At 33.9% G+C, this 11,317-nt stretch overlaps 2 protein-coding genes across 3 annotated transcripts; one reads left to right on the top strand and one right to left on the bottom strand.

Moving 5' to 3' along the window:
- Nucleotides 1-570: 570 nt before the first annotated feature.
- Nucleotides 571-2,490, top strand: PETC (photosynthetic electron transfer C). Its single transcript, XM_078300902.1, has 5 exons — nucleotides 571-745; nucleotides 823-1,055; nucleotides 1,459-1,576; nucleotides 1,669-1,851; nucleotides 2,271-2,490. Exons 1-5 carry the CDS (start codon nucleotides 704-706, stop codon nucleotides 2,370-2,372), a joined length of 678 nt encoding a protein of 225 aa, XP_078157028.1. The 5' UTR covers nucleotides 571-703; the 3' UTR covers nucleotides 2,373-2,490.
- Nucleotides 2,491-3,271: 781 nt separating this feature from the next.
- On the bottom strand, nucleotides 3,272-5,617 carry LOC144552874 (uncharacterized). 2 transcript variants are annotated; one of them, XM_078300900.1, is made up of 2 exons: nucleotides 4,682-5,617; nucleotides 3,272-4,063 (listed from the first exon to the last, which is right to left on the bottom strand). In XM_078300900.1, the coding sequence occupies exons 1-2, from the start codon at nucleotides 5,608-5,610 to the stop codon at nucleotides 3,604-3,606; spliced, it is 1,389 nt and encodes a 462-aa protein (XP_078157026.1). In that variant the 5' UTR covers nucleotides 5,611-5,617; the 3' UTR covers nucleotides 3,272-3,603. The 2 variants fall into 2 exon arrangements, with proteins under 2 accessions (XP_078157026.1, XP_078157027.1); XM_078300901.1 differs by having other exon boundaries at nucleotides 3,272-4,045.
- Between the last annotated feature and the right edge of the window lie 5,700 nt (nucleotides 5,618-11,317).

Here is an 11,317-nt window from a genome sequence, read left to right as displayed (position 1 = left end):
ATTTGGTCTCCAAGCACATATTAATATGGAGAACAAGATGAACGGTTTGGATCGGTCATTTGGACTTTGAATCGGTGATTTATGGTCCAATGCACACCATGGCCTATGCATTGCAATGCACCATAGCCCATCTCTATATATATATATGGTGAATTTAATAGTAATTAATTATATTTTACTAACTTAAAACTCTTTTAGAGATCAGATATTGTAATTTTGAATTTGGATTAATAGAAATTTCTTTTAGGCCACAAATCTTGAATGGGGAAGGAAATGCATATAAGCTTAAAATATGTTTAACTAGTGCATCAATTCTTCGAAGTTCGTTTGACTTCAAAACGCACTAAAAAAATAAAGTAAAAATGAAAAAAAAAAAAAACACACTAGGAATAGCGCAAAAAATAAATCATTAAGGTTCGAAATTAAATAAAATACAAACATATGCAGCCAACCATAGGATTAATGTTTCTAAACCCGACCCGTTAATTATCTTACCAATCTTAACCGAATCGGTCAACAACAATATATGTATACTATCAAAAAAAACAAAAAATCAAGATAAGGAGAGCATGGAGTCCACAAGCGCAAATTTGTGGCTACCCAAACACCATTCACTCTTCCCTCCCAATCACCTCTCTCATCTTTTATCTCCACTCGTTTCCAAATCCATTTTACACCAAAACACAAACACAGCCAAGCTACCATGGCCTCCACCGCTCTCTCCACCACTGTAAATCCTTCCAAGGTAATACACTTTTAGTTTAATTACCATGAAATGCTAAGAAGAAGAACCATAATAATCATGTTTAATTTCAATGGCAGATTTGCACCGGGAAGAATGGTGCCTTGGCTCCGACCCGGGCCCTCAAGTCAGTCAAGGGCTTGGGGTCTAAACCGAGCAGGGGTGTTGCGTGTCAAGCTACAAGTGGCATATTGCCAGAAGATGTGCCTGACATGGAGAAGAGAAAGCTGTTGAATCTGCTCCTTCTCGGTGCCATCTCTCTTCCCACAGTTACCATGCTCGGTCCTTACACCTACTTCTTTGTGCCCCCAGGGTACATGGCCTCTATTTCATCAGACCTTGTTTTATATTAGGCATATAATTTTTTAACTCGATCGAGTTCTTATTCGTGCAAAGCTAAAGCTATGTCGACATTGAATTATATAGTTGTCAAGTTCATAATCTGTTCTAGTTTCCAAGAACATCACCAGGTATTATTAATCACTGTTAGTGATTTGTAATTTGAATTATGCCACATGTTCTGTTAAGTAATTAGCATACGATAATTGTAAATCTTTTGATATATTTGTATCATTAGATGAATTAGCAATTAAGAAATGTTCATGCCTAACTAAATTTTCTTTTCTCTCTAACTTCTTCAAACTTCAACTTAAAATGTTATTTATTTATATTTTTTATTGACAATTTAAAATACTATTTCTATTTTACACGTACAGCTCAGGAGGTGGTAGTGGTGGGATTGTCGCAAAAGACAAGCTCGGGAACAATGTCGTCGTCTCAGATTGGCTCAAGACCCATGGTCCCAATGACAGAACCCTCGTTCAAGGCTTGAAGGTAGACAAATTTTGTATGATTTTTACAGCCCACAAAATTAATCTTGCTTTTGTTTTGCTAACTACTTTTGTATATCTAAACTATTGTTGTAGGGAGATCCAACATATCTAGTTGTTGAGGCCGACAAACAATTGGCAACCTATGGAGTTAATGCAGTGTGCACTCACCTTGGGTGTGTGGTGCCATGGAATTCAAATGAGAACAAATTCATCTGCCCCTGCCATGGTTCCCAATACAACAACCAAGGCCGTGTTGTGAGAGGCCCTGCTCCTCTGGTATATATGCCTTTCAATTTTAATAAAATTTTATATAATTTAGTTTAATATATGAAAGTCATGTTAACCAAAGAGCAAAGATCATGAAGTGATTTTTTTAATCCTGGTCACTGCAACTTAGTACAAAACAATATGCTGGTAAACTATTCCTGATGACTTTTGTTAAAGAACAAAAGATACATGCATGGTTACAAAAAAGAGAAGGTGAAAGCCCTGAATGATCACCATACTTTTAATAAAAAATTTAATGTGTCATAACTTCATGCTTTCTATTCTATCGATAATTTGGTAGATTTGAAATAGTTAAAAGTGATATTATTATAAGAGCATAATCATCCCTCTCTAACTATATGATTTACTCTTTTCTCGCTCTTTTTGTTTATTGTTTTGACCAATCTAACCCCTGTTGTTATTTACAGTCATTGGCTTTGGTTCATGCTGACGTGGACGATGACAAGGTAATACTGGTACCATGGGTAGAGACTGATTTCAGAACCGGTGAAAATCCCTGGTGGGCTTAATTTTACTGGCATGTGACGAGCTGAAATATAATACACTCTATATAAACATTTCTGTTTGACAATACTTTTGTATCTAAGAACAGTTATTGTTTTAATTTGATGCATATATTTTTCTCAATTCGATTTTGAATTGTACATCAGTGTCAATTGCTACTTGCTTTTATACTCGATTTGTTGAATCTAAGAGATGTTTATTATCAAGTCAGCAAATTCAGCACATCTTAATTAATTCAACCTCTCTTACTATTTTAATTGCTGAAAATAAACATAACGAAAAATAAATTAATTCTACTAGCTTTAATATTCAGATCACGGACAATAAATACGATAAAAATGAGGAGCTTAATTTAGATCATTTGATTTTCTATCAATCTAAAAATATAGCAAAAAAATCCTAAAAATGTAAACTTTATCTCCAAGTATATTTTATATGGAGATCATGTTAAACAGTTCAAATTAATTGGCTCTGTGCTTTGTAAAGTACCGTAGCCTCGCTCAAAAAGAGAAACTCTAAATCTTATCTCAAGAATTAGAATTTTAGATCAGTAAGAATAGTAAAATTCCAACATGCCATGTTAGAGCATCTACATCCCTGAAACTCTTTGAGTTTCTAATCTGATGTGACAGTTTCTAAACCAGTTTCAGGGATGCAGATGAGTTTCTTATTTAGCAACTTTGCTCCAAAGTTTCTTAATAAGAAACCGTTTATAAACTCTGACATGGTCAAATAATTCGCTGAAATTCTTTTCTCTTGTAATTTATTTGTTGATGTGGCAATTAAGAAACTCTAATTTTGAGTTTCAGGGATGTGAGGGTTTATAAACTTTCAGAAATAAAGTTTCTAAAAATTAGTTAACAGTTATTTAGAAACTCCAAGAGTTTCAGAGATGTAGATGCTCTTATCTACAGCAAACAGACATTATGATTGAGAAGTTTCTTCTACCAATATACAAGCTTTTTTTTTTTCCGGAAGGAAAAAAATCAAGAAGAATTCACAATACCTATTTATTACAAACACCAATCAAAGACCATGAATAAAAAAAATATATCTATTACTTACCAAACTGACACAACCAACATCCTACCAAAATCTTAAAAGGGATAACAACATCTCACCATCAGGGATTTATCTTTTCTTTTCTTTTTTCATTTATTTAATGAACTTTGAACCATGATTTGACATCCCAATTAAAAATTTCATTAATTTGGAACTAAGAAGGATTTCTTTCAACTATGAGCCAAGACCTCTGACATCCATGCCGGGTACAGCTGGTAGTTTCCTATCTGTATCTGCTTGAGGAGGCGGGTACACGGCAGCAGGAGGATAACTCAGCGGGGGCCGCACATAAGCACCAGCTGTTGCTTGCTCATACACAAAACTACCAGGACGCATCTCGACAAACTGCTCATTTTCCTTGCTGTAATAAACTTGCCTAGAAATCGGCATCGGCATCGGGATGTACCCACGAACTGGCATATTTCCTTGTCCTTCGAGCGAGGGTTGCATGTATGATACAGGTGTCGGCATGTAGTATACCGGCATTGGCTGAGGCATATAGTAGACTGGAGGCGCTGGTGCCGGCTGGACAGGCACCTCTTGTGGCGGGGCCGGTACAACTGGTTCAACTGGTTCAACAGTTTCTGTTGGGTCCGAGTCAGCATTCACTGGAGACCTGTCATGCAATGAAGGGCTGTCTAGTTTGTCAGAAGGTGGTACCAGTATAGAAAGGAAGTCTTTTGTGCTGCCTCTTTCAAACTTTACTAAAGTTTCATACTAGTCCTAGAATCTAAAAATTAGAACATTACTAAAATAATTTGTACAGCTCTTGTACAGCTGTACTGATTATTATAATTATCTATCTTTTAACACATTAACTTTAACCAAAATCAAAATCAAATCCATATAATTAATTTCAAAGAACAATCTGCAGTCATGCAATGAAGAATGTTTCATATGATAGGATTTTATTTTTGCTCTTCTTTTTCTTTTTCAATGCAGTAGAAAAGACCTCTCTGTGTTCTCTCTTTTAAAATTAATCAAAAGTAATTTCTACTAAAATCTAGGGTTAACAAGGAAGAAAAACCATATGCCCTGTGCCTGTTTCTGATGCAATTACAGAGGCCCTGGGTAAATTTGTAACCAAACATTAGTTGTTTACATGTAAACTACACTTTTATACTTAATTTAATATTTCTATAATTGAATAAATTAGACCATGTTACTTGGTCATATGCTTTTTGACTAGTTCAATTTCTTTTAAACCCAAAATTTGACCAAATTTTGGAATAAATAAAAGTCAGGGGTATACCTGTCAGAACCGGTGTCAATTCCAGTAAGATAATCTGGCGGATCTGACACCATAGAAGATGAGGCCTCAGACCGGCGCCGCTCCAGCACTGACCCGACGGCTGTCGGCGATGCTGAGTTGAGTGCATCGAGAAACCACTGGTTTGACTCCCCAGTCGAGAGCACTGATCCAAAGGCGCCACTTTGTGAAGAAGGAAAGAGAAAAAACCTCAATCTGGGCGACTTGGATGCAGGGTTCAACCGATCCAATTCATCAAGCATGTTGATCAGATCATCATCAGAGCAGAGAGAGATCAGCGAGTCCAGATCTTCGTGCGGGAGTTGATACTTGATGATGGGAGGCGATTTGTGGGTGAAGTGAGAAGGGGAAGGGGAAAGGGAGGAGAGGAGAGAAACAAGGGTGGAGAAAGAGGCGTTGCGAGGAAAGGAGACTATGCGTGTCTCTCCGCCAACGTACCTGAGGAGGTGATCACCAGGGCGGGGTACAATGCGACCTCCATAACTGCACATGAGGCGAACATGAGGGATCTGGGCGTTGGTCGGAGCAGCGGCGATGCTAGTATGTGGAGTTGAATGATTTGATGTAGTTGCTGTGATCGGATTCGACGGAGGCGTGATGGAGGTCGTTGTGGCGGCGGCGGTTGCAGCGGAGGTGGAAGAAGTGGAGATGGCCGGGACAGAGGTGTCGTGATGGTGAGGATGGGAGGAGGGGTGGGGGTGGGGGTGAGGGTGGGGATGGCCGGAGGCCATAAATGATTCGAATTCTCCGGCGAGGAAGGCGGCGGCGGCGGAGTGTGACCTGACTAAATTGCAGAGCGGCGGTCGCGAACAAGGATGAATGACTGTTAGTTGGCGAAAGAGGGGTTTAAAGAAGGTTGAAGAGGCTTGATTGGTATTGAGAGCAACGTGCGCAGCTGTCGAGAAATCCATCGTTTTAACAATTTCTCTGCCTCCTGGTTTTTTTGCACATTGGTACTAAAACCTTGCTTATTTATATGTGGGAGTGGTTTAAGAGAGACGTATAAAGGGACGTCTAAAATTAGAATTACTAATATGGTGATATGTTTTTATTGGTTGGATATTATTAGAGGAAAGGATTTTTAAAACTGATATTTATTGATTTATTTTTAAGAGGATTTTTTTATTTGAGCCCGGATAATTGTCCTTCCACTCTCATCCCCCTCATTATCCCCTCAATTTTATTTGTTCAATCTCGTTCACATTTCTCACAATCTACAAGAAATTTTGCGAATCTAAAACCACGAACGTCTTCTACACAATTTTATCTTTCAAATGAGATCCATGATAACATACTTTCGAGCTCGTCGTCATACAAATATTTATACCTCGTCATCTAAGTATTTATACCTAGTATTTTTCACATATGACACTGCTGACATTTAAAAGTATTTATACCTATGTGGTCAACTATTTTTGTTAGAGAAAGGTTGACGTAGGAACGATTGGAGAAGGTTGATGCGGAGATGCGAGGTCCACGATTGGAGATAAATACTTACAAGTATAGGTATGAATACTTGTACTATGAGGTATAAATATTTGTGTGACGATGAGCTCGAAAGTATGTCATTATGGATCTCATTTGAAAGATAAAATTGTGTAGAATACGTTCGTGGTTTTAGATTCGCAAAATTCCTCATAGATTGTGAGAAATGTGGACGACATTGAAAAAAAAAAATTCACCTCTAAAATATGTTTAAGAAATGAGGGGATGATGAGGGGATGGGAGTGGGGAGATTTATATAATTATTCTTTTTATTTATATTAGATTTTACGAGAAGAAGTTTTGTAAAACTATAAAAATACTAATATATGTTGCCGTGCTAAAAATGGTTCATTTACTCCCTACTTCATTTTCTAATATTCTATTTTTTTTAAGTTGGTTCTAATATTTATGGATTTATTCTAAACCGAAATTTAGTAAATATATTATTTTAATAGACATCAATATTATTAGAAAGTCTATTTTTATAGTAAAGATGGGTGAAGTTTATCAAATAAAATATTTACAAGAATTATTTCAATCTATGACCTCATAATAAGAAGACATTATTTTTGTGACTAGATCAAAGACTAAATTTGAAAAAAATTATCTATTTCAATCGACATCGAAATTATTATAGAAATTGTCTCGTTTAGAAAAATGAATATATTCATACTGGATGAAGATGTTACTACATTGACAAAAATTGTGAGCGAGAAGCAATTAGATAAATAGTATGAACATGTTCTTACTTGTTTCTATTTCTACGATGTAATGAATTATTGGATAAAATCTATAAAGTTGAAGTAAACAAGCAAAAATGAATTCATTCGGTTATTGAATGTATATTTAATGTCATTAATTATTGGTTCAATGCTAATCAAACAATACAGATGAGCCATATTTTTTTTAGCAATTAATGCTATTAACTTTTAAAGTCAATATTTGTAGCGAGAGTGTAATTATGCACTAAGATAAAATTATATCAAATAGTATAAATCGGACTAAACAATTTCATCAAATGTTATAAATTATTATTTAAATCGTTTGATTTTCACTAAAATAAATCTAAATTATAATGGTAGTGGACTACTATTACAACTATAACAGTGGAACTAGTAATCGTGCCCGTGCACAGCAACGGGAGCAAATTATGTAGTAGAAATCATTAAGCTCCTTAATAAGGAGGAGAGATAATTTAAATCAAATTTGTAGAGAAAAATAGTTAAATACTATATTTATCTACAACATAACACATGTGAACTCTAGTGTAGTGGTAAGAATTTTGGCACCAACAGAATCCAACTGGGTTCGAATCCCGCCTTCAACAGAAAAAAAGAAAAAGGGTGCGCGGTGCACAGGCTCGGTCCGTAGGTGCCGTGCGTCGTTCAGAGGCGCGTTCCACGGGTGCGACACACGGTCTACGAGCACTGGGATCATATGCTGCGCGACCAGTGCATACTTAAGTGTTGAAGCTCATAATTTGAAAAATTCATCTATGTGCGATCTAGAAATTCAACGGCTGAGCATATTTCGAAAAAAAAAAAATAGTAAATCAGGACTCTTGCAAGATCTAGACATTAAGCTCCTTAATAAGAAGGAGAGATAGAGAGATTAGCAAATGTATCTCCTCCCCGTAGAGGCTAGTATGAGATGATTAATTTCTTATACTTCATAAAAATGTAAATAAAACTTTGAAGGGGGTTCCTCTGCACATCTGCTTTTCCGGGTGTTGTCTGCTGCTGAAAAAGACAAGGGGCTTTCTAGTTCTACTCAAGTATCCGGGATTGATTATCTCCAGTTGTAACAGGAAAAGATAAAACCTTTGAAACAGTGAAACCACACATGCTTCCAGCTTCTCTTCTCATTAAAAACATACTCCAGTCTAAACAAAATGGAGAGACTACGACTTGTAACGGAACGGATACAGCTGGCGACACAATTATACTGCTGGCATGGAACGGTTATTTTGGAAACCACCCTTTGGGACTAAACAATTATTCTTGACCCCACCAAACATGTGGGGTCCAATTCCTTTACAGCTTCCACTTTCTACTTCCAACATTTCTTTTTTTATTGAAGACAAATCACAGTTTCACTTTCATGATTTCTATGTAGGGGTGCAAACGGATCGGATACGGATCGGATAGTGATAAAATCATATCCGTATCTGTTTTTAATTTTCGGATACGAATTGGATATTATACGGATATTTACAGATGCAGATCGAATAGCGGATATCTGTAGATATATACATAAATATTTTCATAATTTATGGTAAACTATATGGTATATATCTACTATTCATATACGGATAATTAAAATTCAAAACTATATCCGTATCCGTATTTAGGGGCAGACCCAAGATTTTTGTCAGGAGGGCAAAAAAATATCGAATCGGATTTAAACTTATTAACTAATTGGATACTCGATAAAAAAAAAAAAACAATGTTTTGACTTATATTTTCCAATGCCCTGACTTGTAATTTTTGATCCGATAACTTATAATTAATATTACCAATCATAATCCAAAAAATGCATTTTGATTTTAATACTAAATTTAACCCGAATTACAAATCAAACATCCAGAGGGGGGCAAAAAATTTTCAAGGAGAGATAGTCGATCGGTACCAATAGATCACCACTAAAACTTAAAATTCAGAAGAGAGGGGCGGCTATCCCCCTATGCTACAGTAGATCCACCCCTATCTGTATCCGCACGGATATTCAGATATCGAATATCGGTAACTAATTTTTGGATACGGATCGGATAACATCCAATCCAGGTTGACCCCTACCATAGAGTCTGTCTTGCTCTCTGTAAAAGTTACATTTGTATCAATTCAGTCGATATCACTTGACCATATTTTATTTGCAAAATTTCATGTACTCCTCAAAAAATTCCAAAATTAAGTATTTTTATATTAAAATTCATAATATCGTACTTTCTCTTCTAAATTTCAAAAATTACAAATTTACTGGATTTATTGATTTTTCTATTAAAACTCATTTTAAATTTATAAGGTATATATTTTATTTGTTATTAAAAATATATATATAGTCTATGTAAGAAACATCTTATGTTTTCTAATAGATAAGCTTGCAAGGACAAATTATTCATTTATCTACTTGTGAAGCATATATAATAGCATTTAGGTGTATGTTTGTGTGTCTCACATATAAGAAAATGAATCATTTGTTCTCAAAGTCAACAAATTAGAAGACTAAATATTTCTCTTGAACAAGTTTTTTTTTAATAAAGATTAAAATGGGAACTTGATAAATTTAAAATGAGTTGTAAACGAAAAGTGAATAAATTGGATAAATTTGGAGTTTTTAAAATTAAAAGAGTAAATATGATATTATGAATTTTAGAGAAAAACTAAGTAATTTTAACATTTTTTAGGGATATACATGAAATTCGCCCTTCATAAATTGTTTGCATACATACAGTGGAATAATTTCCTATTGTAGAATAGATATTCCATACGATCGTCTTACTTCCTAAAAGGGTTAAAATTGCCCCAATTCTGTCGATATCACTTTGTCATATTTTCTTTGAAAATTGTTTGCTTTAAAGATAAGTCAAATTGAACCGACTTAGCTTACGGACATTGTAACCGACAAAAAAAATTGACTTGACTGCTTTTTCAATGTTAAGTAATCAGTCTTATATGTGCATAATTTTATTCAATTAAATTTATCATCTTTAAAAAAAAAAAAAAAAAGTTCACCATTATAAAAGCATCCCAATTACAGAAGATGGTTTTTCATATCAATAAATTTAGTATTTATCTCAATCATTATGAAATTATCTTAATTTCTGCATTTAAAACTAATTTTAAATATGGAGTAATTTTTTTTAATTGAAAATTTACATCTCTACAATTATCAGTTGCGAATCAATTATAAATTAATGTTGCATTCTACAAAGGTTGATAATTTAACGATCTTGTAAAAATTAACATTCGATCAACATCAAAGCTATTGAAATTATACATATTATATCAATATTTATAATTATTTTGCAATTAAGATTTGGGTGTTGGAATGTTAAAGAATAAAAATAAATCCTCATATCTATCCCTCAAATCCACGCTTCTCTAATCATTTAGGGTATATTTAATTGCAAAAATAAAAATAGCTAAAATAATTCGTTTGTCATTTGTCTTATTAGAATAGTCAAATTCAACTTTTTATAAGAATATGTTATTCTAATAAAACAAAAGAGTTGAATTCACTGTTCTAGTCATTGAACTCCATCCAAATAAAAAATATGCTATTCCGAATAACCTTGTTCTAAGAATAGCATATTCTTACTCCAACTAAACATATCCTTAGGTGGTATGTTTGGTTGCAAAATAAGAATATTTAGAATAACCAAATCAAGAATAGCTATTGTTTGTCTTGTTAGAATAGTTAAATCTCAAAACTCTTAAGAATAGTCTATTCTAATAAGACAAAAAGTTTGAATTCACTATTCTAACTATTCTAACCTAACCAAACACAAATAGATTATTCCAAATAATTTAACCAAAAAATAACATATTCTCAATTCAACCAAACATACCCAATATTGATACGCTCTTCTTCTTTTTTTATTGTGCTTGTCTAGACCCACATTTGTTCTTATTCCTATGAGTTTGGTCTCCTTTATTTTTATCGGCATTCCTAAGCTTGTCTATTCCACGCTATCGTCTAAACTTTATTTTAAACTCGGTACATGACAAATCTTCTCTTCTTTATCCATCTTTGTCGTTGACTTTTCTAGTGATCTCGCAGTTAAGAGTTGTATGATATTTTATTTTGTATAGTAGTTGTTCATTCATGATTTCTGTTGTATTTGTTCCAATGTAAACACACACGAAGTTTATCTAATCAGTATTAAGAACATCAAATATAAATACTAAAAGAAATTAAATCTCAACACAAAATAGTTGGACTTCTAATTTATAATACCCAAAGGAATAAAGCTAATACGTTCTTAAACTCATCAAGTTTTTTTTATGAGCTTGACATTAAATTTATATCAGATTGACTTCAAATGATGAATAGCATTAAAACTGATCTATTTTATAAGTATTGTGTTACATATAAAATTTTTAAACTTTAATTTAATTTAGTATAAATTAATTT

This window comes from Carex rostrata, chromosome 4 (genome assembly GCF_964058835.1).
Source record: "Carex rostrata chromosome 4, lpCarRost1.2, whole genome shotgun sequence".
Taxonomy (NCBI): Eukaryota; Viridiplantae; Streptophyta; class Magnoliopsida; order Poales; family Cyperaceae; genus Carex; species Carex rostrata.
Note: the sequence above shows the minus strand (reverse complement) of the source record. Positions and strands in the feature narration are given on the sequence as shown.

Excerpts from the sequence above, each read along its gene's own strand:
- PETC (XM_078300902.1), top strand. The coding sequence starts at position 704 with ATGGCCTCCACCGCTCTCTCCACCACTGTAAATCCTTCCAAG. Across the intron at positions 746-822 it reads CCACTGTAAATCCTTCCAAG|ATTTGCACCGGGAAGAATGG; the intron begins GTAATACACTTT and ends TTTCAATGGCAG. Across the intron at positions 1,577-1,668 it reads CCCTCGTTCAAGGCTTGAAG|GGAGATCCAACATATCTAGT; the intron begins GTAGACAAATTT and ends CTATTGTTGTAG.
- LOC144552874 (XM_078300900.1), bottom strand. The coding sequence starts at position 5,610 with ATGGATTTCTCGACAGCTGCGCACGTTGCTCTCAATACCAATCAAGCC. Across the intron at positions 4,064-4,681 it reads ATTGACACCGGTTCTGACAG|CCCTTCATTGCATGACAGGT; the intron begins GTATACCCCTGA and ends CAAACTAGACAG.